The sequence below is a fragment of the Patagioenas fasciata genome, chromosome 25, assembly GCF_037038585.1.
Source record: "Patagioenas fasciata isolate bPatFas1 chromosome 25, bPatFas1.hap1, whole genome shotgun sequence".
Classification (NCBI taxonomy): domain Eukaryota; kingdom Metazoa; phylum Chordata; class Aves; order Columbiformes; family Columbidae; genus Patagioenas; species Patagioenas fasciata.
Window position 1 is genome coordinate 4961622 of NC_092544.1, and position 26879 is coordinate 4988500.

At 49.2% G+C, this 26879-nt stretch overlaps 1 protein-coding gene and 2 long non-coding RNA genes across 4 annotated transcripts in view; 2 read left to right on the forward strand and 1 right to left on the reverse strand.

Annotated features, from left to right (window-relative positions):
- The first annotated feature begins 5792 nt into the window (after positions 1-5792).
- On the forward strand, positions 5793-23714 carry LOC139825625 (uncharacterized). The gene is made up of 3 exons (XR_011735816.1): positions 5793-6005; positions 17954-18097; positions 23632-23714. It is a non-coding gene; the product is annotated as an uncharacterized lncRNA (long non-coding RNA).
- LOC139825624 (uncharacterized) lies at positions 21177-26130 on the reverse strand. Its single transcript, XR_011735815.1, has 2 exons — positions 25891-26130; positions 21177-24130 (listed from the first exon to the last, which is right to left on the reverse strand). It is a non-coding gene; the product is annotated as an uncharacterized lncRNA (long non-coding RNA).
- ARID1A (AT-rich interaction domain 1A) overlaps positions 24593-26879 on the forward strand; it is a 54155-nt gene continuing 51868 nt past the window's right edge. Inside the window, exon 1 of one of the 2 annotated variants that reach the window (XM_071799170.1) lies at positions 24593-26128. In XM_071799170.1, coding sequence (XP_071655271.1) covers positions 24992-26128 — 1137 coding nt within the window. In that variant the 5' untranslated portion in view covers positions 24593-24991. The remainder of the gene's footprint in view (positions 26129-26879) is intronic. The other variant, XM_065857448.2, reaches the window with a different exon arrangement.

Genomic DNA, 26879 nt, shown 5'->3' on the forward strand with positions numbered 1-26879 from the left:
CACCAATTGAGGAGAGGTGACACAAAACCCAGCGCTGCAGGACTTCAGTGCTAAAACACTCTGTCAAGCCTATTAAACGCCATTGGTACCGGCAGGAGAAATTGCTTTGCTGTCTAATCAAACGTGTCCCCTCTTTGCTGTCAAGAGTGCAGCGCTGCCCTGAGCCCGCTCAGCCTTGCTCGTGGGCTGATGAGCGCCTGACAATTTTCTGGTTTCAAATTAAACAGAAAACTAAATTAACAAATTAATTGTTTGCCGTGTTTTCCCTCGGTCGGCAGCAGCCGCCTCAGGACCTGCAGCCAATCCAGGGCCCCTCTCCGCAGTCCCCAGCAGAAGGTGGAGCCCTGCGTGAGTTCCTGCTATCTACCAAGTGTCAGTCATGTTAATTTTAAATTACTTTTGTACAGCTTGGTGTCAAAACGATTAAAGCATGAAAAGAAAAACCGAACTAGAGAGAGGGAAGTGGGGGGAGAGAGAGAGAATGAATAATTTACCTTGCATTTACAGCAAGGACACTTGGATTTCTTTAACTCCTCAGCTCTGAGAAGCCTGAAACTTTTATTTCCTCGATTGTAACCTGCTTGGGAGTATTGCCAACAGCTGCTCGCAGCACAAAGCCGTGATTTTATCTCAGTTTCTACCCAGGTAAGACTTTTCTCCCCACTGCACTCACTGTTTGTTGCAATCACCAACACAGACAAACCCACCCACACGCAGCCCTTTTCTCCCCTTCTCCCAACTGGGATTACTCCATAACCCGCACGTACTCTGCTAGATAATTACTTACTCAGAAAATATTGAAATAATCAGATACAGCCTTGAACGTGCAAGAATTAGAGTTGTAGGATCACAGTGTAATATCCCTGTATCTATTTCACACACCCAACCCAAGCACATTGTGACAGTTCTGGGTTTGGGGCACAGACCGCTTTTATTTCTCTTCTTAACTCTATCCACAGCTTCTTTCTCTTTCCAGCTACTGAATGGTATAATCTGAGGTCTCTGAAATACCATTCTAAATCTCTTGAGGCCAGAAGAACAGCAAAAAGCTTTATAAGAGGGGAATTCGACATCAGAAAACGTAAAACAAGTTTAGCCACTTCTGTTGACATTCACTGTGTTTTCAGCTTATACACAGGAGCATCTTCCACTCATTTAAAACAGGGGTATATTTTGGATTATTTGGAAACTTCTTCCTCCTTGGGCTCAGTAATCCCCTCCCTTCCCTCGTGGCTGCAGTTCCTGTGACCGTACTCTCCGGCTTTCACTCACGCATGCAGACATGGAAACGTTTCTTTCATTAATAGCAGGATTCCCTTCACATGACAATGTTTCTTCAGCTGCTGATTCACAAATACATCATTTAAATGACTTCTTTTTTTTTTTCCCATTTGGGAAACTCCTGTAAATTTCTCTCATCCTCCACCAGAGGCCTGGCAGGAGGCTCGGAAGATGAAGAGCAGCATCTCTCGCAGAATCTTTCAGTAATATCACTTCAGACGTGCCGTGTGGGAGTACCGAGTATCACATACTCCGCTCCGATAACCACAGCTTTCCCTGTTTAATACGCGCTTAGCGCCAGAACAGCAGCTATATAAAACTAACACCTTTTTTACTAGATTCTGCTAGTCCAGATTGAGTGATCTCTGCTCACTCGAGTAACTTTAAAAATAAAAAACGTCATCAGCTGGAACATTAAAAATAGAGGTGTAAATACTACAGCGGATCTTGTAATTATTTAAAATAAAGCACAATTCTCAACCAGATTATGTCTTTTTCCCTAACCAAGCAGGCCTGGCCTTCTACCTGGCACTGGGGAGCTGGTGTAGCAGCAGGAGAGGGATTTGTATTGGATCCATCACCAATTGTACTGTTATATCACTTCCAACTGCAAAATCCTTATGTATCAGCTATGAAACGATTTCAAATTCTAAATTGCCTGCCGGCTTGGCAATTAACATCATTAATTGAACAAAATTCAGCCAGAATAATTGATTCATACTTCATTGCAGAACCGGAAACTTTTCAAGGTGTATTTTTCTATCTCAGACGGTCGTGCTGAGCGTCCCTGGGCTGGGTGCAGCGGATGTGTTATCGCTCACACCGGTCTCAGGAATCACTAAAAACACTCAAATGGGTGATATTAAAGTGACCAATACTGGGGTGGCTGCCGTAAAAACAAGAGGACAAACCATAACTTGCTCAGACTGGAGCACACTAAAAGGACAATTAGGAATAAACCACTTTTCCTCAATTAAGAGTTCATGAAATCAGGGAGCCAGGGGCTTTTTTTGTTCCTATCCAACACCTGAATTTCCAACAGTTGGATAATAAGAATTTAAGTTCTTTGTTTTAATGTGTTGGGGGTCTTTTTAGGCTTTTGGTAATCATCCCATGATAATTTAAACTATCTAGCAGGCAACATAAAGCTTTTCAGTCCAGATTATTGAATCAGCTCTTTGTTGGGAGACACTTTATCCCCTTGAAGTATCCGGGATGATTTATCCTTATGGGACATGTAGACAAAGTGACATTTTCCTATCTCCTGCTATCTAAACACAAGATTGCAATTACTCCGAAACAACTCACATCAGGATGTGGTGCGCTGTCGGCTTTTCAATAGCGGCTGTTTATTAGTTTTCCCCAGGACCTGTCTTTTTTATTGAGGGGATAAAAAAACCAGAACCTGGAAACAATCGATTCTCAGCCCAAGTTTTTTGAAGGAGTTGGTTTTAATTTGCTGAGTTGCTCCAAAGAAAGCTGTCTGTGTGTAAATTCACAGATCCGCTGATGCGTAATCAGTGAGGTTTTGTGCTTTAATATTTTGATGGTAGAAGGGAAGCAGCAGAAGACTGACAGAGTAAATACATATATTTACAAGACATTCTGTACTGATTGGAGTACAAAGACCAGAATAATAAAAGTACAACAAAGAGAGGAACTAACTCAAAGTCAGATGTTAAAAGGGAGATGAGGCCTCAGCCAGAGCACAGATCGCCTTTAAATGACCGCTGGAGGAGCGGAAAGCTGATAGATATTTCCCTCTTTGTCCTCAATAGCCGGAGCTGTTCTTCCCGGTAGACCCTGAACTACAAAATTGAGAGCTAAAACCAATGAGCAAGACAGCAAAGACATCGGGAGGTCACGGACAAACCTTCACCCTCAATTTACATTTGGATTTCAGGTATGTAAATGAAGCCATATACAAATTTAGGGAATGGGGATAAGGAAATGAAGTGTATGAAAGGTGCCGGGCATCTGGAATGGGGAAGTTTCTATGGAAATGCTTGGTCGCTAACAGGATTTACGGGTATCTACTTGCTATAATGGATCTTTCTCTTCCACATAATTTCATTACATGTTGCCTGCTTTCCCTGAGTAGTCCCAGCATCCCTGAAACTCACGGATTCAGCAGAGGAAGGCAGGGAGGTTTGTGTCAAGAGTTGCATTTCAACACCAGAGAGGATCAAAAATGCCACATTTAAAGGGCGGTAAACTCTGGGAACTGGCAGAGCTGGAGAAATGAGCTTGAAAAGGAAACAAGGTAGAGAAGGCAGAGGTAAGTATTTAACTGTTCAGCAGAATCACTAAAGCCCATATCTAATGAACCACACAGTATTTATTTATTTATTGTGCCCGTCTGTGTATTACAGGCATTGATCAGCACGCTTGCTTTCCCTTCCAGGATTTTTGTCCTTTTTGTTTTGTTTTGTTTTTTTTTTTTGGTGGTTTGCACAGACTGTGTATTTGTACTCTTGTCTCATTCAATAATGCAAGTACTAAGATGCAGACCCCAAAGGCCTCTCAAAGGCCTCCTGGGGGACAGCAGGATGAGCATGAGCCAGTGCTGGGCCCTTGTGGCCAGGAAGCCAATGGTACCTGGGGTGGGTTAGAAGGGGGTGGTCAGTAGGTCAGAGAGGTTCTCCTGCCCCTCTGCTCTGCCCTGGGGAGACCACACCTGGAATATTGTGTCCAGTTGTGGCCCCTCAGCTCCAGAAGGACAGGGAACTGCTGGAGAGAGTCCAGCGCAGCCACCAAGATGCTGAAGGGAGTGGAGCATCTCCCGTGTGAGGAAAGGCTGAGGGAGCTGGGGCTCTGGAGCTGGAGAAGAGGAGACTGAGGGGGGACTCATTCCTGGGGATCAATATGGAAAGGGGCAGTGTCAGGAGGATGGAGCCAGGCTCTTCTGGGTGACAACCAGTGACAGGACAAGGGGCAATGGATGCAAACTGGAACACAGGAGGTTCCACTTAAATTTGAGAAGAAACTTGTTGGGGGTGAGGGTGGCAGAGCCTGGCCCAGGCTGCCCAGGGAGGTTGTGGAGTCTCCTTCTCTGCAGACATTCAAACCCGCCTGGACCCCTTCCTGTGGAACCTCAGCTGGGTGTTCCTGCTCCATGGGGGGATTGCACTGGATGAGCTTTCCAGGTCCCTTCCAACCCCTGACACTCTGGGATTGTGTAACTTGCAGAACCTTTAGCTAAGTCTGACAGGAATGAGTTTTAGCCCCTTAGGAAAGCCTGTTGTTTGAAAAGGAGGGGAAAGGAACAGGAAAAGAGACAACTTGTATCCACAGCAAGCAAAGCAACCCGGGTGTGAGGGCTGCCCCATTTCTTCAATTTCTTCACCTGAAAAAAAGACACGTGAGTTCTCTTTCTGCTACCTCAGCAAGCAGCTCAGTGCCGGCCGGGCGGTGTCTGGCGCTGTCCCCGCAGTGTCCCCGTCTCCGGGGGGCTCGGCAGGTCCCTCCACAGCCCCCTATAAGCAGCAACAAGCAGAGTTCAGAGTCGAGCGCCCGCCCCCGGTTCCGCGCCGCACTCCGCAGCCAGAGGGCGGCAAAGAGAGGCTTTTCACTTTTTTTTTCTTTCCTCTCTTTTTTTTTTTTTTTTTTTGTTCTCAGCCCTTTGCAGCCGGAGCTTTCCAACCCGATTGTGCTAAATGCTTATGTACCAATGTTTCCATTTACAAACTCGGGCTCCCCTCCCCCGCAGGAACTCGCTGCCCTCCCGGCCCGCGGGGGGAACCGAGAGCCCCGGGAACACGGCGGGAGCCGGAGCGGTTCGGGAGGGTCGCTACCTCCCCACACCCAGGGGGCTGCTGCCCAGGCCCCCCCGCCAAGGCCGGGATTTGGGGCTCTTCGCCCCCCCCTCCCGCTCCCCGTCGCTCTTTCGTGGGTACTGAGTGGCGCTCCCTGGGTTGCGAAGGGAAAAAGGGGTGTTCTCCCCCCGGAGCCTGCACGGCGGTTATGAGGGAGTTTATCCCTCACTTCTCCATGCTCCATCTGCACAGGAAGAAGGGGGTGGGGGGACCGGTTTGTCAGCGGACTGGGGGGCTGACCGGCCTGCATGTGCGTGACCCCGGTGCGGCGGCGGGGAGGGGGCTGTGCCGTGCGTCCCCCCCGCTCTCCCCGCTCCCGACCCGGGACTCTTTCTCTCCCGCCCCCCCTCTCGCTCCTAAGCGGGAGTTTCCAGGAAGCGCTGAGAAGAGCCGCAGCACCGCGCAGCCTCTCGTACAGCGAGCTCCTTCCGCCGAGACCGTGGCAGGAACGCCAAGTAGTCCCAACCGCCACTTCTCCCTCTCGCTGCAAAAGGCTGTGCCCAGCTCTCCCTTAGCGGGACGCGGTTATAGAAATAGGCAGAAAAGTGTTTCCTTCTCCCGTCCTCACCCCGCGGCCTTGGCCGGGATAAGTTAGGAGGAAGCGGAGGGGGGGAGGGGAGGTGAAAAAAACCAAGCGCCGGCTCCGGCGGAGGGATCCGGCGGCGCGGAGGAGTGAGGAGGCGCGGGGAGCTCTGCGCGAGGGAGGGGGGTGAGCGGGAAAACGCGGCGCGGAGCCGGGAACAGCGCCCCCTCCCCCTCCCGCGGGGGGGGCCGCCGCCTCACGGCTCCCCCGGCCGAGGCTGAGCGGCAAAGTTGAGGGAAAACTTTCCCCCCCTGGTTTAGGGGCGAGGGTCTGGGGTCGTGCCTCAGCCTCCCTCCGCCTCGCACGACGCGGTGTCCTCCCGGCAGGTGAGCGCCCTCAGAGCAGTTTCCAGGCGGGCCCAGGGCTGCCCGTTCTCCCGCAGCACCGGAGTCGGTGTTTCCACCCCCTCAGTGAGGGCCCGAGGTTCTGTCAGCGCACCTGGGCCCTCCCTCCGCCGGGCAGGCCGGGGCTCTGTGCCCTGCAGATAAGGCGCTGGCTCACCCCACCCCTCCGGTGGCCACGGGCAACTTATTGGCTTATTTTTCTGGAGAAACGGCCCTTGTGAGTTGCCGAACCGCACCGCCACGTTGAGGGAAGTTTGCCCGCCATTCCCCTGCCTTCCAGCCCCGGATGTTTGTCTTCGCACAAGCCCCCACAAATCCCAAAAGCTGCCCCTCGACGAGAGCTTCACATCCTCCCGTTAACCCTGCGGGGAGAGCAGGGCAAGAAACTCTGATCTGAGGCCTTAACACCCCCCATCCCCTCCCCCTGTCCCAGTCACACAGGCTTCGTGTCCCCCTATTAACCCTGTGGAGAGAGGACAAAAGCTAAACTATGATCCTGCTCGGCTTCCCCCATCCCATCCCCGGCTACATGAGCTTCACATCCTCCTGTTAGGGCTGAAAAGGGAGAGGGAGAGAACAAGAGCTGCTGCTGATTGTAAGGCCTCGCTCGGCTTCTCCCCACCCCCTTCCAGCCCCATCCCCCACTGCAGCTCCCATAGACTCGCATCCCTCCCATTAACGCTGAAAGGGGAGGACAGGAGCTCTGATGGGTTTTTCTCAGGCTCACTCTTGTTTTCTCCCCCCCTCCACCCAGCAATACCAGCTCCCCAGCCCTGCAGAAGTGCAAAGCAGGCAGCTGGCTCTGCCAGCACCGCCACTCAATGTCCCCTTGCCTCTGAGCTCCACAGCCCTGCGACAAAAAGCACCCTCATTCCCCCTTCGTTTTGCTTATTCATTATAAGGGGGTTGGTAGTGTGCTTTTAAAAACGTGTGATCTCTTGTTTTGGAGGCATCTGTGCTTTAAGAATAAGGTTTTGTTTCCTATCATCTTGAATGTGGCTCTTCGTAATAATCTCTTGAAGTGCTCCATTTTTGTCCTTAAAGTTGTATTTTATTACCTCTTGTGGATCAGTGGAGGTCGGTTTAACCCTTTATATATGAAAATCAGCAGTCACTTTAGAAAAAGGTTGCCTTTTTCTTTACTAATTCATAGTTAGAATAATATTTTATGAGTGAGGTTTTTCCCAGCGCAGTCCTGATGCCTGCTGAAAGGAGCGTGTGCTTCAGCACTGATTAAAGTCATGTATGAGTTAATGAGAAGCTTGCAGAGTATGTGAAGCAAGAGAAAATCTTTAACCAGCTCTGCTGTTCCTCTACATACCACAAACTTGTAAGCTGTAACCAGGAGGTGGATTGAATCCGTGTGAAATGCTGCAGTAGGAGACTCTTGTAATTGCATCACAGGTGGATGCTCACTCAATTAATGTATTAGCATTTTCAAAACACCTTAAACTTGTGCGGGTTTTGGGTTTTTGAAGTGTTTTGAGACTTCTTATTTCAAAGCACGTTGAAATCCTTGATGAAAGATGCTACAAGCCTAATATTTTCTAGATTGTTTTCTTATTTTTAAACAATTATTTTTTTCCCCTATGCTAACTGCTTCCTGGATTAACAGATTAATAACACATAAGAGACTCTCAGGTGCTGGAGGAACAGTAGCGGTGGTGTCAACGTTCTAGTTGTGGGACTTCTGATTTAAGAAATGTATTGTCATAAGGAATAAGATCAAGGCTGAATCCTGCTTGCATTTCAGTCCAAATAGAAAATACGCTTTGGAAGGAGCCCCCAGTGAACACTCAGAGTAATTAAGTAAAAATAAAACCTTTCACTTCAGCCCCCCCTTCCCCTTTTCACATAGACAAGTGAGTGCAACAGTGTTTCCATTCCACCATTTTCATTATGTGTCCTGATATTTCTTAATTTTGTATCACATCTTAAATCCTCAGGTGACTTAAAATTTCTGTGATTTGGGGCTTTTTCTAGACTGTGCTTTTAAAGAAGTCATCTCGCTGTGGCCCAAAAGGAGCTATTGAGCAGCCATTCTCGTAAAAAGGACTGAACTTCTTACAGCTCTGCCTTTCCAAGCACCTTTTCTTCTGTAATTTTAATACTTAATTGTTGAATTCCTCTTTTCTTACATTAAGTAAATATTTATCAGTACCGGTTGGATCTTTTTAAAAGAACAGAGCCTTGTCACTGAGACGAGCACTCCGTACCATATTGAGGAGATGACATAAAAAAAGAGTGAAGGAGAGTTGTCTTGTGCTGGGAACGTCAAGGCCATTTTTGGAAAACAATACTATAGAAAATGGAAATGAAAAATGCATTTTATGCTGGTGGGAACTTGTAATGAGGCTAAGAGAGGATCTGATATCTCAGAAAAGCAATCATTACAAGGAAAAAGCGGGACTTTATCATCCATTTGTAAAAGTTCTCTGGCTGAATATCCTTTTGGGGAACTGAAATTTGGCTCAAGTCTGTTTATGAACATCTGTTGAATGGAATTTTAAAAAGGCACAGATTATAATCTTATTTTCTGTTGGCTGTTCAAGATGATAAAATAAACCAAAACACAAGTATCTGCAAGTACTTTTTTTTTTTAAATAATGAGCTGTGTGAATGTTCTATAGTCTATGCTATGGATTTACCTGGTTGTCTATGTGTTTTCAATACATTTCCCTTTCTGTAGCTGTTTAATTCAATTTGAACACTGCCCTAGTAATCTCTCAAGTTTTATTTTTTTGTAACAAGAGACTTTTGGATTCGGTATCACTGACATTTTTTTGCATAAAGAACACAGCGATATATTGGGGGGGAAATATTGAGAACTGTTGGGTATTCCCAGAACTGTGGCCGTTTGCTGAGATTCACATCCTGCCCACCTGCCTTCTGCAAGGCTTCTGTGAATGCGATCGCTTGGTGTCCACTGTCTCTGGATAGCACTAGTTCAGCATCTATTTCTGCTGCGTTTGTGACCTCCTATTATTCGGGCAGGTCTTCACTGTAATTTTCCTTCCTATTATTTTGCCTCTTTTGCAGCCTGATGTTTTTGCCGTTGTTTTATATTCCAAGCAAGGATCCTGTGAATGCTTCAGCTCAAAATTTAGGTCACCTCCGATGGAAGAAGGAAGACCTAAAAAGTAAAAATAAGGTTTCAATGTGCCTTTAAAAGTACAACTCTTTTGGAAAAAACCTCATCTGTATTTGGTGGCTGTATGGACTGGGGAATGGAGGATGCCTTTCTTTATTCCGGAATGAAAGCCAAGTATCTTCATGTGAGTGTGGTTTCTTTCCCATGTGCTTTCCTGGTCCTTTTCATTTTCACACCTGCTTTGAGCTTTAATCACTCAAATTATTCATAGACTTGCCCTGGAAAAAGAAGAGAGTGACCTCTTCCCATCTGGAGTAGATGGATTTACCATCCGTAATTGTAAATGGACTTGGATGACTTAATAATGGTTTTTACGCTTAAAATCTTTAATTCAGTGATTTCATTGCGTTTTAAGAATTCTGCGCCTGGTCTTTTCTGAACCGATAAGTTGAAGTTATACCATAGAGATTTATTTCTTGCAAATTATCTCTTAGCATTGGGCTTCCATCTAGAAAGTGCTGATGATCCCTCATCAACTGCTGAGCCATCAAAGAACACGCGTCTTTTTCGGGACCGGGCCCGTAAGCTGCGCTCTTCTTTTTCCTGTCATTATATCCAACGTCTTTCATGACAAAGAATCTTAAGACCATTTATGAAATCAAAAGCCACAAAAGTAACGAGGTGCCTGTTGCGGGTTGTGTATTCACGTTGATTCTGATGTAGCAGCCCCTTGGTCCGAGGGTACCTACGGGTACCTAACCAACTGCTTTGCAATTTGTGTGCATTGCTATAAGCAGCAAGCTGGAGTTGATAGGAATCCATTGCTATTGCCAGCAACTCTTGTTTTTCTGTTACTGTAGTGGCATGATTTAAATTATTAAGAAACTTGTGAATCTGTTTTGTTTCCTGGCCTTCCTAGCAGCTATCTGCGGTTTTATGTGTATTAAACGTGCTAAGCTTCATCTGGCTTAGATGTTCAATAAATACCTTAGTAGATGCAGTTAAGTCCAGTTTCCTCTATTAACTCGGAAAAGATTTGTTTCTTATCTGAGTCGTTCCTCCATTCAGAAGGCGAGAAGCCTTGCAGAGCCCGAGTTCACGTCATAAATCACCCAGACAAATTGAACTCGAGGCAGAAGGAGATACAAAATGAGAATAGTTGCGATTTAGACTCAATGAACGCTGTGGTGTTCTACAGAAACGTGCTTGGTGTGAGACAGCAAGAGCGACCTGTCACCAAATGGTCTTCACGACGGAGGGAGCACCATGAGGGTGACTTTGTGGGCTCACAAATCACGCGGCGTATTTAGAGAGTTGTCTCGTACTTCTTTGACGCTGTCGTTTGCCTACGGTGCTGCCATTTGCTCTCTGTTATGCTTTTTCTGGTGCTCAGAGTGCCGTTATATTTTTCGCCAGCTGCAGGCAGGTTGTTGGGCAATTCGGTGTCTTCTCAGCGCTCTCTCAGTTCACAGAACAAGGTCCGTTACTTCCTGAGCCCGAATGGTGTTCTCTGCAGCTGCATGGAAGGGCCACCTCAGACACCAGCAGCTCTTCAGCTTCCCAGGTTGTATTCACTGAGTTTAATCTTTGGTGATTAGTAAATCGACATGTTAAGAAAATTTGTGGCCCAGCCGTTGCTCTTTGCAATTCCTGAGGCTTGTCAGCCAAAGTCTGCACCCTCTTCTGTTGGTGTTTCAGTATCCACCTCATATTATTGCATTTTTGGCTTTTCTGTTGGAGATGAGGCGGCATGTAGAGACATCTTTAAGATGACAATATTTTTGATGCAAACAAAGGAAATGCTCTTCAAACTCTGAATGTAGGTGCTTTTGTAACACCAGGTCACTTAGTTTCTTCTTCCCCATCTCCCATATTTGGTAGAATATTCATTGGGATTAATTCTAACAAATTCATAAATAAGTGATGTATTTCATAGACCTGTCACTGGCTAGGACAAATCTTGCAGAAAAAGAGGAGGCAACTGCTTTTTTTTGTAATTTCTAATAAGTATTTTAAATACAAATGTTTAGAATAGTTAACCATTTTCCAACTATTCCTTCAAGTGAATTGCAATCATCAGCTAAGCCCCACTTCTCAAGTGTGCCTCGCTTCGCCCTTAAGTACATTAAAGTAATATCTGGTGACTTCCCTTCAACAGTATGGATCTGTTATTGATAATATTTTATCAAAAGATGATAAAGACCTTCTTGGTCTTCACCCAGACTCTGCTATGATATGCAGATGTGTCATTATGTCATCATGTACTCGCTATATCATAGAAGACAGGGCTACCAGACAGAAATCTGTGCAGATACAAGAACTCGTGTGACTTGGAGCGCAGGTTCCGTACGAGATAATGCTCATGTACAGGTACAGTTCATCCCAAGCCCATAGTAACGCTGTGGCTGCTGCCGATGGTTCCAGCTCTTCTGATTAGTTACCAAGCTGCTTTTTGTTTGGTCTTCTGCCTAATTTAAACAATTCATCCTGTCTTTATTCAATACAAGGTTATTTTCTGCTATTAGCTCTTTTATAATGTCTTCATTACTTTTTGATTATAATTCTGAAATAGTTGGGGGCTGAGGGGGTCCTTTTTGATTCAGTGAGTGTTTGATGAATTTATTTGCCAGCACCTGCAAACTCTGTCCTTGTTTCCTCCACTCTTTCCATATTTACTGTAAGGACCCTTCAAAACAGTCTCGACTCCCCTAGTTACGATCAGTCTTTCCTTCTGATAGATCAGAGCTTCCTGTTGGTATTTTGTAATTTCTGAGGAAGGCGAGTCTGATATCTTTCAGCTCCGTTGTTACTTCATCTCCTCTGCTCTCCCAGGGGTCCTGCACATGCTTTCAGTTCTGCCTCAACGTTTTTGATTTTGTGAGATTCCCTACTATTTACATTTCTTCACGTATATCCTCTTGATACCATCTGCTACCTTATGTTTTGCTCATCTCTGAAATTTAGTAACCATATTGCATGCAACGTTGTTCCAGTTTATTTTCTTAACATTTAATTAAAATCTTCTGAAAGAACAAAGCAAATTAGAATTCACCCTTTCTGTGTAGACACCTTAACTGATGAGAGAACTCAATAAACACCTTCAAATGCCCTGACATAAATGAATTTGTAACTAAAAATTTTGTACTTTTTTTTTATCCAAAAGGTATATTATCAAATCAACTAGGGAGGTTTTATTACTGACAAAAGCTAAGGTTAATAATAACCTTCTTTAATAATAAGGAATGCTGTCTTCTCTATAAACTCTTTTTCTTTGGAATTCAGAAATTCTCCTAAGTATTTACTCCGGAGTCTGTGTGGCTGTGCCTCGTTAGATAAAAGCTGCACTATTCCAACTGTTGTACTGAACTTGGCTCTGACCTACCTTCTGAGGCCATGCCTACAAAGGGATGATACATCCAGCTCGTTTGTTTGATCTAATTACAGCTATTTAACTATATTGAGCACAAGTACACTCACCCCACTTTGTTATGCTGATTTAAGGTATTTTCACTGTTAATCGGGTGCACGGTTCTTCCTCGTATTAATTTAGCTCTCCAAATGTTCTGAGCGGTTATCCCATGGAGTGCTATTCTGAATGGTTTTCTTTCTCAGCGCGCTGACAGGGAATTATTGGGAATGTGAGAATTCTGTGGGTCACCTAACAAATTATTATTCCTTTTCTACCTGCATCCATTGATTTTGTTGCCCATGCCGCTTCCTTCTCAAAATGCTCAAGGGCTGCGTGAAGAAGAAACTGGTAAATCCATTCCAATGCGTGTTCCTGTGAGGGGGCATGGGTGGAAGGATTTGGTTCTGTGGTTCTAGAGCTTTTGCTACTTTGATAACGGAAGAAATGCACAAAGAGGGACAGTGAAATGTAACCAACCTGCTACCTGTGTCCAGGATCCCTCTGGATTCCACTGTTGTGGGTGCAGCCCACCAGTGACGGATAGCACAGGGTACTGGTGCAGAACTGGGGTGCCCAGGAGCAGCATCAAACACGGGGGTGACAAAATCGCGCTCCTAGAAACCCATGCAGATCGCTGCAGAGGCAGAATACAAAACAAAGACATTCCGTAACATGCTATCTGTGGAAAAGTATAATTTGTGATTACTTCCAACTGAAAACCAGCCAGTTTTGTGTCAGGGGTATTGTCACAAATTTTTTTATGTGTCTGTGTGGAGAAGGTGCTGATCTTCTGTGTCATAAAGCTTGGCAATGCATAAGAATTTACCAAGAGCTTTTCACAGGTACAGTCTGTGAATCAAATAAGAGTTATGGGGGTTCAAGGAACAAACACAGTCTGTCGAGCCAGGAGAATAAATTTATGAACACAGAGAACAACTTCTTAATGGTTGTACATGGCCTCGCTCATCAACGTAGGTGATTTACCATAGAATGGATGTAGAATGAATGTACAATCGTTTTACAAAACTTCTCAGATCAAACTCATCAGAAACTTGAGCTTGCCCTGATTTGTACAACATCTGTAAGAAGTGGGGAAAGCACGAGTCTTAGATTATCATTTTCTTGCTAGACTTTTCCACTCTCCTGCTATTCACAAGATGAGCAGAATAACTTTGTTAATGGCCCTTTTAAAAGATAATAGACATAGTTGCTAGAGTTGAGATGAACCCAAGTTAAATCTGAAAGGCCTGTGAAGAAAGAAGCAAACTGGAAAACTGAAGACGCTTTTTGGCTCAGTGTCCCTGGCTGTTGTTGTTTATGGGAACGCGCAGCGGTGGCAGATACAAGGAAGGGCTCTGTGACAGCGTGGGACACCAGACGCTTGGAATAGCGGGAACCATCTCCAGGGTCAAACAGGTGAGAACAGAAAATCCCAAGAAGGGCAGCCATGGATTGTTTGGTAATGAAAAGTATTGCTAAAGCAGGTATGTTTTGTCTGGAGAGATAAAGAAATCCTAGATGGAAAGAAATAGATGATAGCTTGTGCACACTCCAGGCCCAGGTCAGCCCATGTATGATTCACTCTGCATTTCGTGCTTCTTCATGCTCTTCTGACCCGGATGAATTTAACAGGGAACTGAGCAGAGTGTTCGGTTTTCCTGTGGACGGTTCTTACACTTTTGCCCATCTCAATCCAATTCCTCGCACCGTGGTGCAGGCTCTAATTAGAAATCAAATCATATAACCTGCCTTCTCAAACCCTGTCTCATTCCATGATTTTTTTTTTCAGATTTTCCTTTTATCTTTGTTATTTGATGTTTGCTTACATATTTTATTTATTGCATATAATTCAAGCGCTGCAGTAAATACAGAATGACTAACTGTAATGGATGTTCGTGACGATCTTCACTATAGTATCTGAATACTTTTTAACCACCGCAAATGTATCTTCTTAATCTTGCAAAGAGATTTTTCCTCTGATTTCACTGATGCAAAGCAAGGAAATCAATGGTAAAGCTATCAAAGTTCTATACTGTGTCTGTATGTTCCGCAGTGACAATAAACAATTGTTTCTTTACCTTTTCCTATTAACCATGATGAACTCCCAGTTTACGATCTTTTTGGCGGTTGGTCCCTGTGTGAACAGCCTTGTGCTTTGCATTAATCTCATTACCGCATTCCTCCAGCCCATTCCTGGGGATTCCTGTGCTGTTCCAGAACCTCATCCGGTTCTCTGGTTCTGATATTCCAGTTTTCTGTATTGCATTGTTGTCACTAACCGCCTATATTAACTCTTCTTTCAATTCCTTGTGCTAATATAACTTAAAAGCAATAAATAGCACCAGTTTTGAGGTGGGTGCTGGAAGAGCTTTTAAAGCTCTCCAACCCAAAGATGTTCCCATTTCAACACAATTCAGATGGGGTTTTCAGCCATTTTTACCCACGGAACTTTTCTTGCGCTAATCTTCATATTTTCCAGTTTAACTCGTCTTTTCGCATGTGGCACCACATCAAATGCCTCGCTGAATTTTAGGTGGGTGAGATCCACTGTGTTTTCCTTTACCAAGAAAAATCTGCTTTCTTATCAAAGCAAGACATCAGATTTGTCTGGCGTGATTGCCTTTGTAAACCTAGGTTGCATTTTATTTGGTTATTTTCCTCTACATCTTTCCCCCCTCCAGGGGAAAAATAACTTAAATTTTACATCTCATTGAGGTCGGGCTAATTAGTTTCTAGTTGTCTGGACATTACTTTCTAAGACTTTGTAGGATGTCAATTTTAGATTATTTCTGTACCCCTAGAAGCGTTAGTAAGAAAACCCCACTTACTTGCATCACGACTCAACGATAGCTTCATGTTTTATTTGTTGAAGGGGTTTTTTTGTATTTTCAAAGATGCTGCTTTGTGGCTATCGATGCAGGAAAAGTCGTGAGTTTTGAAGTATTGCAAAGTCCTTAAAAACACCCTAAGAAGCTTCTTAACAGATGACAGCTGAACCCAGGACTCTGTGATCCTGTTGGTCACACCAGCGGATCATTCCAACACCATCACTGACATCCCGAAGTTTTGTTCTTCATGCTGCTTCACTATAATTTCCTGCTCTCTTTCCTGTGTTTAAACAGAAAGTGAAGTGTTGTGACGACTCCACATCTATGTGTAAGGTAGTCCTTAAGAAATACAGTCTAAGAATAGACAAAATAAGTGAAACAATACAATAAGAAGGTGAATCTGGAGGGTCGGATGATTACGTGGACCTGTGCCACTGAAAACCCAGGTGGTTCGTTATGTTTCCTGGAGGTACAAAAAATGAATACTTTCAAACACTTTGGTTCCTAAAATATGTTGTTACACTCCTTACCAGCACATATAATGATTATGAATCTTTCTGAGCACGTTTCACTCAGGTACCTTGTTATAAATATAGGAATGAAAGCAGCAACCCTTGAAGGTTTGAGGGTTTTGTTGGTTGTTTTTTAATAAATATTTGAAAATTACATCTTTTTAATGATTCTTCAGTATGTCTGGAGCTCAGGATCCTATTTTACAGGGCAAGTCAAGAGTTCTGACCAAAGCCTTCGTTCCACTGGAGGTGTGTGTGATAGTATGAGCCTTTATAAAGTAACATCGCCGAGGTTTGATTGCGGGTCTCTGAGAAGCCACCGATAACTTAGATCAAAGTGACCATGTTTTACAGTCCCAGTGCTGGATTCCAAAAGTTCCACTGAAGCTGGTCTGAATGTGCTTAACTTTTTGCTTCTAATGCAAGTAAATTTCACCGAAGTATATAACTCGTGAAGCCGGGAATCTTATAGCGTGTATGTTTGAACAAAATGACAGGCTGGAGGCCTTAAAAGCCAAAAATCGGTCACATCCCTGCACGCAGAGCCCTGTGTGTGTGAAGTCCTAAAGCTCCCCATGAGGGTTAGATTACAGAATTGATATTTGGAAAATACACATTTCTGGATGACTGTTGAAAGGTGCACGAGTAGAATTGCAGTCTGACCCGTTCACAATCAAATGTTTCAATGCTGGTCAACACCTTGTTTATGTGGAATATTGGAATTTTATGACATTTTCTATCAGTTATTTGTGCCTGCCTTTGTACGTCTGAAACGAAGCGATGTTACTAAGTGCGTTCTCCCCCCATAGCATGAATATTTAATAGTTGGTGTGTTCTTTCTCTGTATTATGTGTGTGCCTGCAGAATATCAACAAAATCTCTTAAAATTAAGTTTTGCAGGAGATTTTCAAAGCACATCAGATGATTGAGTCGCAGTGCTGAGGAAACTACACCATTGTAGAACTTCACCGCAAATACTAGAATGAATTCGCCTGGTGATGATCTTGTACAAATAAGCCCGGATTCAGCTGACTTCCCCTAGAGATTCGATTGCGGTGTGATCTGAGTTCCCAGCGCTGATGAACTGGTGTCTTTTAGAAAGCAACAAAATCTTCGGCCTTTTTCACAAGATTTTCTTTGTTTTCTCAGAGGTACAGATGCTTGTTTTCTTGACTTAGGAGCTGATATGAGTACTCTGGGCGGCTCCTGCAAAGTGCTGAGTACATGGTTAACTTTAAGGGAGTATATGCTCAAAATCCCCGGGACTGCTGATGTTTAAAATTACGCATAGACTTAAGTACTCGGATGGCCTGAGGCCAGTGGCTTCGCATCTTCTAGGACTGAGCCCTGAGGAGACTACAGCGAACTGAATCTCCTTTCCCCATTTTAAATATAAGGTTTAACGCACAAATTCTGACAGCCGTTTAATTACAAATGCTTCTTTTAATTGTGAGGAATGCGACGTGCAGAGTCGATACGCCTGGTTTCTCTCTGTCTCTCCCGGCATCCGCGCTCTCCCCTGTACTGCGTTAGTGCAGGGCTGGCAGTTTTCTGTGCTGCTCCATTCCTGCTTTATCCTCTTCCATCTTTTCCATCTGCTTCATTCTGTTTGGAAAATGGCAATGTAGAATGTGTTTGGTGTAACCTTAATCCTGACCAGCATCTGGGCTCCGTTTAAAAAAAAAAAAAGCATCTACTGCAGGCAAGGTTTGAGTATATGTTTCCCTGCTTTAGTAAAACAAAGTTGGGGAGGGGGGAGAACACCCCAAAATAGCCACAGAAAAATAATACGTATTTTAATGGATGTGTTAATTAACACGGAGGGTTTAATGTTTTCCTGCATACACGGACAACCCATGGTTTTGTACTTTTTACCTCGCCTCTATCGTGGTCGATGTCATGTCAGAGGTAAACTGGATTTGGACCCGTTTAGAAAAGCAGAGAAAGAAGAGGGGAGACTGTTTTTAAATCTTAACTGCCAGGCTGTTAATTACTCACAAATAGGTAAAAGTTAATACCACCATAAAAAATGCGATGAACTGAAATTCCTGTGTGATGCCTTATGACATTACCCTATTAAACTTTTACAGGCCATCCAGAGCTCCCCAATGGCGAGGCGATTTTATTAAATGCTCCAGAAGGAAGCCACCGAGATCCAATCGCGGTGACCTGGCTGTGAGTCCTGATGCTCCCACCGTCCCACATCAACCCGGCCAAACCGAACCCGGGACCAGGTCGGTGAAACCCGCTGGGCCGGGAGCCGCTCCCTGGGGGTTCCTCTAACTGTCCTGGGATTTTTTGGGAGAGCTCAGTGGTGTTTGGGCACCGGGAGCCTTTGAAAATCTGGCGCTAGATGTCTCCAGCACCTGGAGATCGCGCACAAGACTCGGTAATTGTGCACCCTGCGGAGTATCATTGTGTTTAGCCACACGTTAAAACAGCCGCTTCAGAGCCAGTGCGGATCGCTGGGGTGGGACTCCTCATTACCAAGCGCAGAATAACGCTTTTCAGCCAATTGCGCTTCCCTGGTGGGTGTCTCTCCCCTTGCCATTTTTTATGCTTTTTGATTTTCCCCGACCCCGAAGCCGCGGTGGCGGTGCCGCATCTGCCCTGCGCCCGCGGCTCGGGGCTGCTCAGCTTCGCTCCTCCGACAGCCGCAGAGGTCGCTTCTGAGCAGCACGGAACTGCTCTTTATTTATTTGATTTTTCCCCCCACTAAGGCTCTCGGTCCCTCATGGCCAGAGTGGAAAAGCACATTTAAATCCCGAACTCGGATTTCCCACGTGGTGTCTCGCTGAGCTGCTGTCACAGCCGCTTCCCTCCTGCCCGCGCCGAGATGGTCATTAACACTTTTAACCAATTTCAGGACGCCGCACCAGAAAACCCAAACTTGTGCAAAACGCGAGCTCTCATCGTCAGCAGGCTCTTGCTTTTTGAATCCACCACCAAGTGTACAAATAACGAGGGGATTGAAGTTCCGCTCCACCTTCCGTGGGGACTGTTTAAGTGATTGACGTTTGCCAGCGATTTGAGGGTTAATTCAGCCAAGTTGGTAGCGTTTGGCACTTGGAGCCTGTGCACATGCAAAGAGCGCGTGTGGTTTTGGAGTGAGGAATTAGCAGTGTTTACTGGGAGACAAAACCAATTGTTTACGTGAATATAGGCTATATTGTATATGTGTATAAGCATTAAATTATGGGGGGGGAGGGCTTGTTTTTTTTGTTGCCTTTTCACCTCATTCCGAGATCATGGTGTTTGAACACTCCTTGGGGAGAAGAGGAAACTGAGGGCAAGGAGGGGAATACCCAGAGTTGCATCTGTTTTCCAGACCTCCCTGTAATTTCTAGGGCAAGGTGTCCCCTACCTTTAATTATTCAGTTTAAACAGACCTAGAGCACGCCCCATCTTCAAGGCCTTTCCCCCGATGTCTCTAGGAGGCAGCAAGGAGAGAAAATCTTGGCAAAAAGCACAGCGAAGGATGTGAACCCCTCGGAAAATTCCACTTCCTGCCCAGCAAGGCCTGGCCTTGGGTCTCTCCCTCATTCCCATGCACATAACGAGGGATTTCTGCCTGAGGCCACCACGCCAGCTCTCTAAATAAATGCAGAGAACAGAGTTAATCTGAGCTCAGCACGATCTCCTCTCTTCTACTTCCCTCCATTTTATTTCTAGGCTGTATTTTTTTATCCCTTTTTCAGCAAGCTCCCAACTCTCTCCTGCTGAATTTGCCGGGAACAAAAGGCTCCGTTCCAGATCCAGCCCGCAGTTGCCGTGAGAAACTTCCTCGCAAGGCTGTTCTGTGGCTGCGCTCCCTCCTCCTGCCTCGGGAAAATGAAAATGGCAGAGCCAGAGCTGGTGAAAAGGGGAAAAAAACCTCCTTTCTCAGCGCCTGCCTTTCCCGCAGCAGCCCCCTCCCTGCCCCAGCCGTGACGCCTCAACCCCAACTTCTCCAAAAATACACTTTAAGAGGGCAGAATTTCACGGGAGCGAATATATAGCTATATTTTCTTTTACTTTCCACTGAAAAGAGCAGAGAAGCAGAGGGACGGCTGCTGGGAGATTCTCTGTGCAGGGGAACCCGCTGCTGCTTTCCCCTCCCTGCACATCATCACCACTTCCCAAGTACTTGAAACAGGGTAATACTTTTGCTTCAGTGGGAAAATCCAGGCCCAGAGTTGAGCTCTTTCTCTTTTGGCACCTTTAAGCCTTTTTTTTTTAACTCTTCCGAGCGGGGTTTGCAGTGTGAAGCACTTTGCGAGCCCACCCGACAGCTCCCAAACCTGGTGGGATTCTGTCGGAAATCAGACGGTTGGCTCCTGATCCAGCGCAGGGGGTTTTAGAAACTCTGCTCCGCGTTTTGTTTGATTTATATATGGGGTTTTTTAAGTAGATTTACTCTTCCTGCCCAGCGCTGCTGTTTGAGGGCGGCTGTGGAGCTCGGTGTGCAAACCCGCCCGTACGCAATAAACGCAGTTTGCTCTTTCCCTGCGCTTTATGTTGTTTTCCTCCCTGCGTGGTCCCTTTTCCAAACATCTCTCAGTTCTCTCAGAACTATTCAATTCCATCTCCAGGCTTATTTTTTTTCAGTGAGAGCTGCTTTTCTCGATTAGCCCTGAATCTGCAGATGTATGCCCCCAAACCTGCTCTGCTTTTTCCACGCCGGGGATGGTTTAGGTGGGAGATGCGCAGGGGACGTGTGGCAGCGCCGTGGGACACCAGACGTGTCCCCAGCCCGTGGGATGTTGTTCTCCACGTCCCTTCCTCTCCGGAAAATCCGCTCCGCCTTTTCCCCTCCTCCCAGCGAGGGCTGCTAAAATAAAAGCATTTCCTTGAGTCAGGCCGAGTCCACTTTCCTCTTAATATGCACCCAAAGTTTTGCAGCTCCCTGTCAAATGTTCGCACAGAGCGGAGCAGCGCGGCTGGGCCAGGGGCTCGCTCCCTTTTCCCTCTTTAACCTTTGGTGTTGGCTCTTGGGAAAGCAGCAAAAATCCCTTGGAGGATCCATTCCTGCCTTTGAGCTCTGCTGCTGCCTTCAGCAAACAGTTCCCTCTGCTCCAACTCCAGCTCTCCCCTGCCCCTCTGCCATTGTGTCAGCCTGGACAGGGACATTAGACAAGATCTTGACATGTATACTTTTTAAGGGGATAAATAAGCATTGTCTCACACAATGCCCAGCACATGAGCCGCTCGGAGCAAACAAATAATTCAAATAATATTAATCTTAGTGGTTGTAAAGCTGCAAGGAGAGCGCTTAACCTAGATATGACAGTGGTTAAAATACTGGAAAGCATGGGGTGGGCAAATTTAAATGTATTTGCAGGAAATGTAATTTTATTTAGCAAAACTACTCCCAGAGAAGCTGAGGTACAGCAGATAAGCTTTCCCTACTCCATTCCATATTTTGCAGCGTGCTCCATGAATTATAATAGACGAGTCTCTTGTTCTTGGGTCCAGTCTGCTTATCTCAGCACACTGTGCCTTTCGCTAAAATGGAAGAGCATCCTTCACCCAACTATACTCCTTGCTTCTCAGCCCCTTTCATCCTGGCTTAGTTGCGCCGGTTAATACTTTATTATAGCAACTCTACCCAGTTCCTGCAGTACTAATCCAGTCCACGTTTGTAGCCGGTTGGAAGGCTGGGATAATGATAACTTGTGTGTGCGAGCGTGAGGGAGCGCTGCTGACTTTAGTCCGGTTTCCATGTCAACGATTCAGTCCATATTTGCCATCACACAGTTGGCAGAGCCTTATTTTATTTTTTTTTTTTCCAGGGGGGGGACACTACTCCTGTTTCTAGTACTCTAATCTAGACCAGGTTTCCTAAACTGCCTTAGCGCTGGATTAAATGGCATGGCCACCTTCATGAAGGAGACTTCCAGTCAGGAGCAGCTCTGGGCCGGCGCTGGCTGCGGTGCCATGTGAGAGCAGAGCTGGTTCCCCAGCCTATCTGAGCACGCAGGGGCTGAGCCTGTGGGAGAAAAGCCTGCTCAGCACTTGGGGAGCTGGGGAGGAGAGGAGAGGAGAGGACGGCTACACACTGCTCAGCACGGACCGCTGGGGCTCAGAAAAGAGCCTCGCCATCAAAAGTCTCGTCCGCTTCTGCGGAGCCGGAAAGGTGGTAGTTGCAACACAGGATGACACGACTGGTGGGAGGATTTTCAGTTATTAGGTGGAAATATTAAGAAGCGTGCTGTCATCTGCTTCCCAAACCCCATCGGTGGAATTTCATCCAACGCCTTAGTGTTTAGGAAAGTGCCAGGGCCTCATTGATGAGGCAGATTCCAAAATCTGCTTCAGCTTTCACAAACATTTGCTAAAGTGAGTGTCTCCTTATTGTGTGGGTGGCTGGGGAATCCAGTCTGCTTTTCACATTACAATCAACACCGGGTTTCATAGTCTGCCATAGCGCTCTTTGAAGAAGATTCCAAAAGTCTGACACACGTAGAGAGGTTGTGATCATGGAGCCTTTATCTGGAGGCACCGGAGCTGACACCTCAGCTCCGAACCATGGTTGTTCAGCTTTTGGTGGTGCTCAGGTAGATGGCGGGGCTTTGCTTCCTGAAACAGCCGCTGCTGTGGAGCTGGGGAGATGGTTCCTTGAAATGGTTCTGGGATTTAATGGCAGAATTATCTCCAGGGCTTTTTTTAGATTATAAATGAAATATGTGAAGGATTGTGGTACACTATAGCTCACTATAGACATAAATAAAGCCACTGGGTCTCACTTGTGAGAGTCGAGCCTGATGTGTTAAAGGAGTTTGTCTTTCTGGCAGCCAGGGTTTGATCAAATAGCAGAGGCTCCTCTGAAGCGAGCACGCAGATCAGCTGTTCTAGCACGTTCCGCAGTTTTCAGACTCTTCTGAAGAAGCGTATCTTGGCAGCTTTGCTGCTCTGTGGTCCACACAGACACCAGTCAAGCCGCAGGTCCTCCCTGGTGAGGTCCCAGAGCCAGACTGGGGCTCCAACCTTCACAAAGGCCTTTGAGTACAACAATACCAATGTATTTATGTTTATGACCCTTTTCTTTCTAATACTTTTATTTACAGCTGTGGAGAAGGACCAACTGACCAGTTTGCTGGCATGGAATCTGCTGTTTGGCTGTTCAGGAACCCACCAGGCAGCTTATTGCTCTAGAATACATTTAAAAATTTGCTATTTATTGCCCTGTCCAGCCTCCCCTCCCACTTTCCAGCTTCAAATATTCCCCGTTGTTCTGCCACCTGCATTCTAGATGATAAATATTTTATATGATAAGTTTTACAATGAGTGTGAGGGTGGAGCTGATAGCAGGGGACACCAATAGTGTCACTTCCTCCGTAACAGGCACACAGCACGGGCACGGATTCACTCCCGTGCTGTGCCTCTTGCTCTGGACTCCAGTGTCCCCGTCACCGCGTTGTTCAAAGGGGTTTCTCGTGGTGTGTCCCGCGGATCATCAGGCCGGGCCCTGTGCTTTTGTCACCAGTGACGGGTTACTCCTGCCCCATGTTTTGTTTTGAGGTGATGTTCTAAAATGGCAGTCGCAGACCTCAGAAGCTTCTTTTGAGTCTCCACCCACTGTTTTCTGATGTTTTCTCTTTCCTTAAAGTTGTATTTACTTAAACTTCACTTTTCCAAATTTGTCCGTATTCCAGAGGAGACACCTGCCTAGATTCAGCACATAGGACCCAGCTCTGAACTGCCATTTTTACCAGGCCACTGTGTCCTAATTTCTGAGGGCTTAGTTTTTATAATCCAAGTAACTCATCTTTGTGTGTTTTCCATGCAGACCCCTACCATTTGAAGTCAAATAGGCAGCTACAGACCCTGCCGGCATAGGACGGGCTGCGTCCAGGACAGAGTTCCAGGTACGATTCTCTCCTCCCGGCTCAGGGAAAGGCCACTGGGATGTGGGATGTGGGAAACTGGGTCTGAAACGGTTGCAGAAGCGGATGGCCTAATTCTTAGTGCACCTCTTGACAGCTGGGGAGCTCCGGCACTGCGTTACCCTTTGTGATTGCCGGAGCATCCTGTCCCGTTGCTCAACGTGTTGTGTCTAGACACGTTCAGGTGGTTTTGGTTGTCCCCATCCAGGCTCCCCGAAGGAGTTCCTGGTCCGGTGCCCGCTGCCGTCACTTTGGCAGGAGTGGGAACCGGACTTTCTTGGACGTCCGTGTGTGCAGTTATAGTTCTGGCGCGCCGCCAACGCCTCGTCCAGAGGGACACAACCAGTGGAGAGGAAATGACAACCGCTAAGAGTTTGCAAAGGCTAATTCTAAATGGAATTTCTAGGGACAAAGAAGAGGCGCTTGGTTAACCCACGGGCCATCTTCCCCGCCGAACCCCCAGAGCTGCCGGCCCTGCGCCCTGGCCGCTGCCCCGCGGGCCTCCCGCCGCAGGACGTCGCCTGGCCGGCCCGCCACGGTAAGAGAAGCCGCTGCCCCCGCGCCGCCCGCTCCCCCACGCTCCCGGCCCGGGGCCGCTGCGCCCCTGCCCGCCCCACCGGCCCCGCGCTCGGCTCCGCGGATCCGCTGCGGGTTTTGCGAGCGGCAGCCTCCGCCGCGCCGGAGCCGCCAGCGGCCGGGGCCGGCCCGCTCCTCCTTTGTCACGGGGGGGAGGCTCCCGTCCGGGCCGCGCTCCGTTCCGCTCCGGGTTTGGCAGGCGGCCGCGGCGCTGGGTAAAATGGCAGTGCTGAGCCTCGTGTCGGACTGAGCCCCACTCGCGGACCAGAGTCGGAGCTGCCGCGCGGCTCGCCCAGCCCGGCCCCGCCGCCGCTCGGCCCGGCTCCGGGGACGGCGCCCGCCCGCCCGCCGTGTCCCCCTCCCTCCCTCCCGCCTCTCCCGCACCGGGAGCCCCGTCCCGGGTCCCCCCCTCCTCCTCCTTCCCCCCCACTCCCTCCTCCTCCCCTTTCTCCGCCGGCTGCAACCGAGGAGGTACAGCGGGGCCAGGCCCCGGGAAGCCCAGCCCAGCGGAGCCCTCCCCGCCTCGCCAAGCAGGCCGGGGGGGAATGAGCCCCCGCTGCCCTGAAGAGCCCGCCGCCGCCTGAGCGGGGAGCAGCAGAGCAGCGAGGCCTCACGCCGGCCGGCCAGGCAGGGAGCAGCTCGGGGGGACCGGTCCGGGGGGGTGGCTGGGTGGGGAGGGGGGGGATCATGGCTGCTCAGGTCGCCCCCGCCGCCGCCAGCAGCCTGGGCGCCCCGGCTCCATCCGAGCTGAAGAAAGCGGAGGCGCAGCAGCGGGATTGTCCCCCGGAGGAGGCGGGGGGTGAGGCGGCGGCGGAGCGCGGCGGCGAGAAGCAGGCGGAGAGCGAGGGCCCCACGGGGAAGGAGCTGCAGGACGGGGCCGAGAGCAACGGAGGGGGCGCAGGGGCCGAGTCCGACCTGAAGAGCTCGAACGGGAACCCGGGCCCCAGGCCCGCCGCTGCCGCCGCCACCCTGAACAATAACCTCCCGGAGCCGCCCGGTGGCGGCGGCAGCAGCAGCGACGGGGTGGGGGCGCCGCAGCAGCAGCAGCCGCCGCAGCAGCCTCCCCCTTCCCACCCGGCCGCCTTGCCCCCGCCAGCCTACGGCTTCGGGCAGCCCTACGGCCGGGGCGCCCAGGCTGCTGCCGCCGCCGCTGCCGCTGCGGCCGCCGCCGCTGCCTTCCACCAACATGGCGGACAACAAAGCCCTGGCATGGCAGCGCTGCAGAGCGGGGGCCTGGAGCAGTCCTACCCGGGACCGGCGGGAGCCCCCGCGGGGCCGCCCCCTCCCCAGAACTCGCACGGCGGCGCCGAGCACGGCTTCCCCAACCACCAGTACAACTCCTACTATGCGGCCGGGGCCGGGCGCAGCGCCGGTTCCTACCCGCCTCCCCCTCAGGCCTACGCCCTGAGCTCCCCCCGGGGCAGCGCGCAGAGCTCCGCTCCCGCGGCCGCCGGCGCCAAGTCCCCCGCCGCCGCCTTCCAGCAGCAGCGCTTCGGGGTCATGGGGCCCTCGGCCGCCGGCGGCGCAGGAGGAGGGGGCGCCACCCCGCAGCCCACGGCCACCCCCACCCTCAACCAGCTCCTCACCTCCCCCAGCTCCGCCCGCGGCTACCAGGGGTACCCCGGGGGCGACTATAGCGGCGGGCCGCAGGACGGGGGAGCCGCCGCCAAGGGCCCGGCCGCAGCGGAGATGGTCTCGCAGTACGGCGGGGGCAACAGCCAGGGCTGGGCCGCGGCCGGCGGGGCCCCGCCGAGGAGCCACCACGCGCCCATGAGCCCCGGGAGCAGCGGCGGCGGGGGACAGTCCCTCGGCAGGAGCCAGCAGGTAACACCGGGGCCGCGTGGGGCGGGCGGGCGGCCGGCGCGCCGGGGGGGGCCGGGCCGGGAGCGGGCCGGGCCGGGGGCGGCGGGGGGCGAGGGGCCGGGGGTGGGGGGCCGGCGCCTCTCCCGCGGGTTCTCCCCGCCGGGCCGGCGCTGCCAGGGAGCTGCCATTGTCTGCCTGCTCGCTCGCTCTAAAATGGCTGCCTCGCCGCCTTCCCTTCCTCCCTCCCCAGCCTTTGTGCGAGGCTCCCGGCGAGCGACCGCCGTTCCTCCCCGCGGCCCCGGCCCGCTCCGGGGGCTCCGGCGGGGAGCAGCTGGGCCGGCCCCGGCGGAGGACGGCGAGGGGCAGCCGGGGCCGGGCGCGGGGGACCAGGGCTGCGGGCGGGCCCGCCCGGGCCAACGCGTGGCCCCGGCAGCGCCGCCGCCATCCGCGCCCCCGCCCCGGCCCCGCCGCCCGGTTCCCCCCGGCGGCCCCCGCCCCGGGGGGTCCGCACCGCCCGGCGGGGAGCGGCGAGGTCCTGCGGGGCGGCCGCGGCTCGACCCGGCCGGTCGGGGCCACATTCCCCGCGCGGGGCCGTGGGTCGGGGCCTGCGCCTGGGAGCGCTGGTAAACAGCTCGGCGATGGGAGCAGCGAGTGCAGATCGCTTTGGTTTGGGATTTGAATTATGGAGGTAAAATCCTTCTGTCAAAGCCAGGAGACAGTTGGTCTTAGGTTGACATCCTATCTGTGATCTGATTGGCTCCCCATCTCCTGC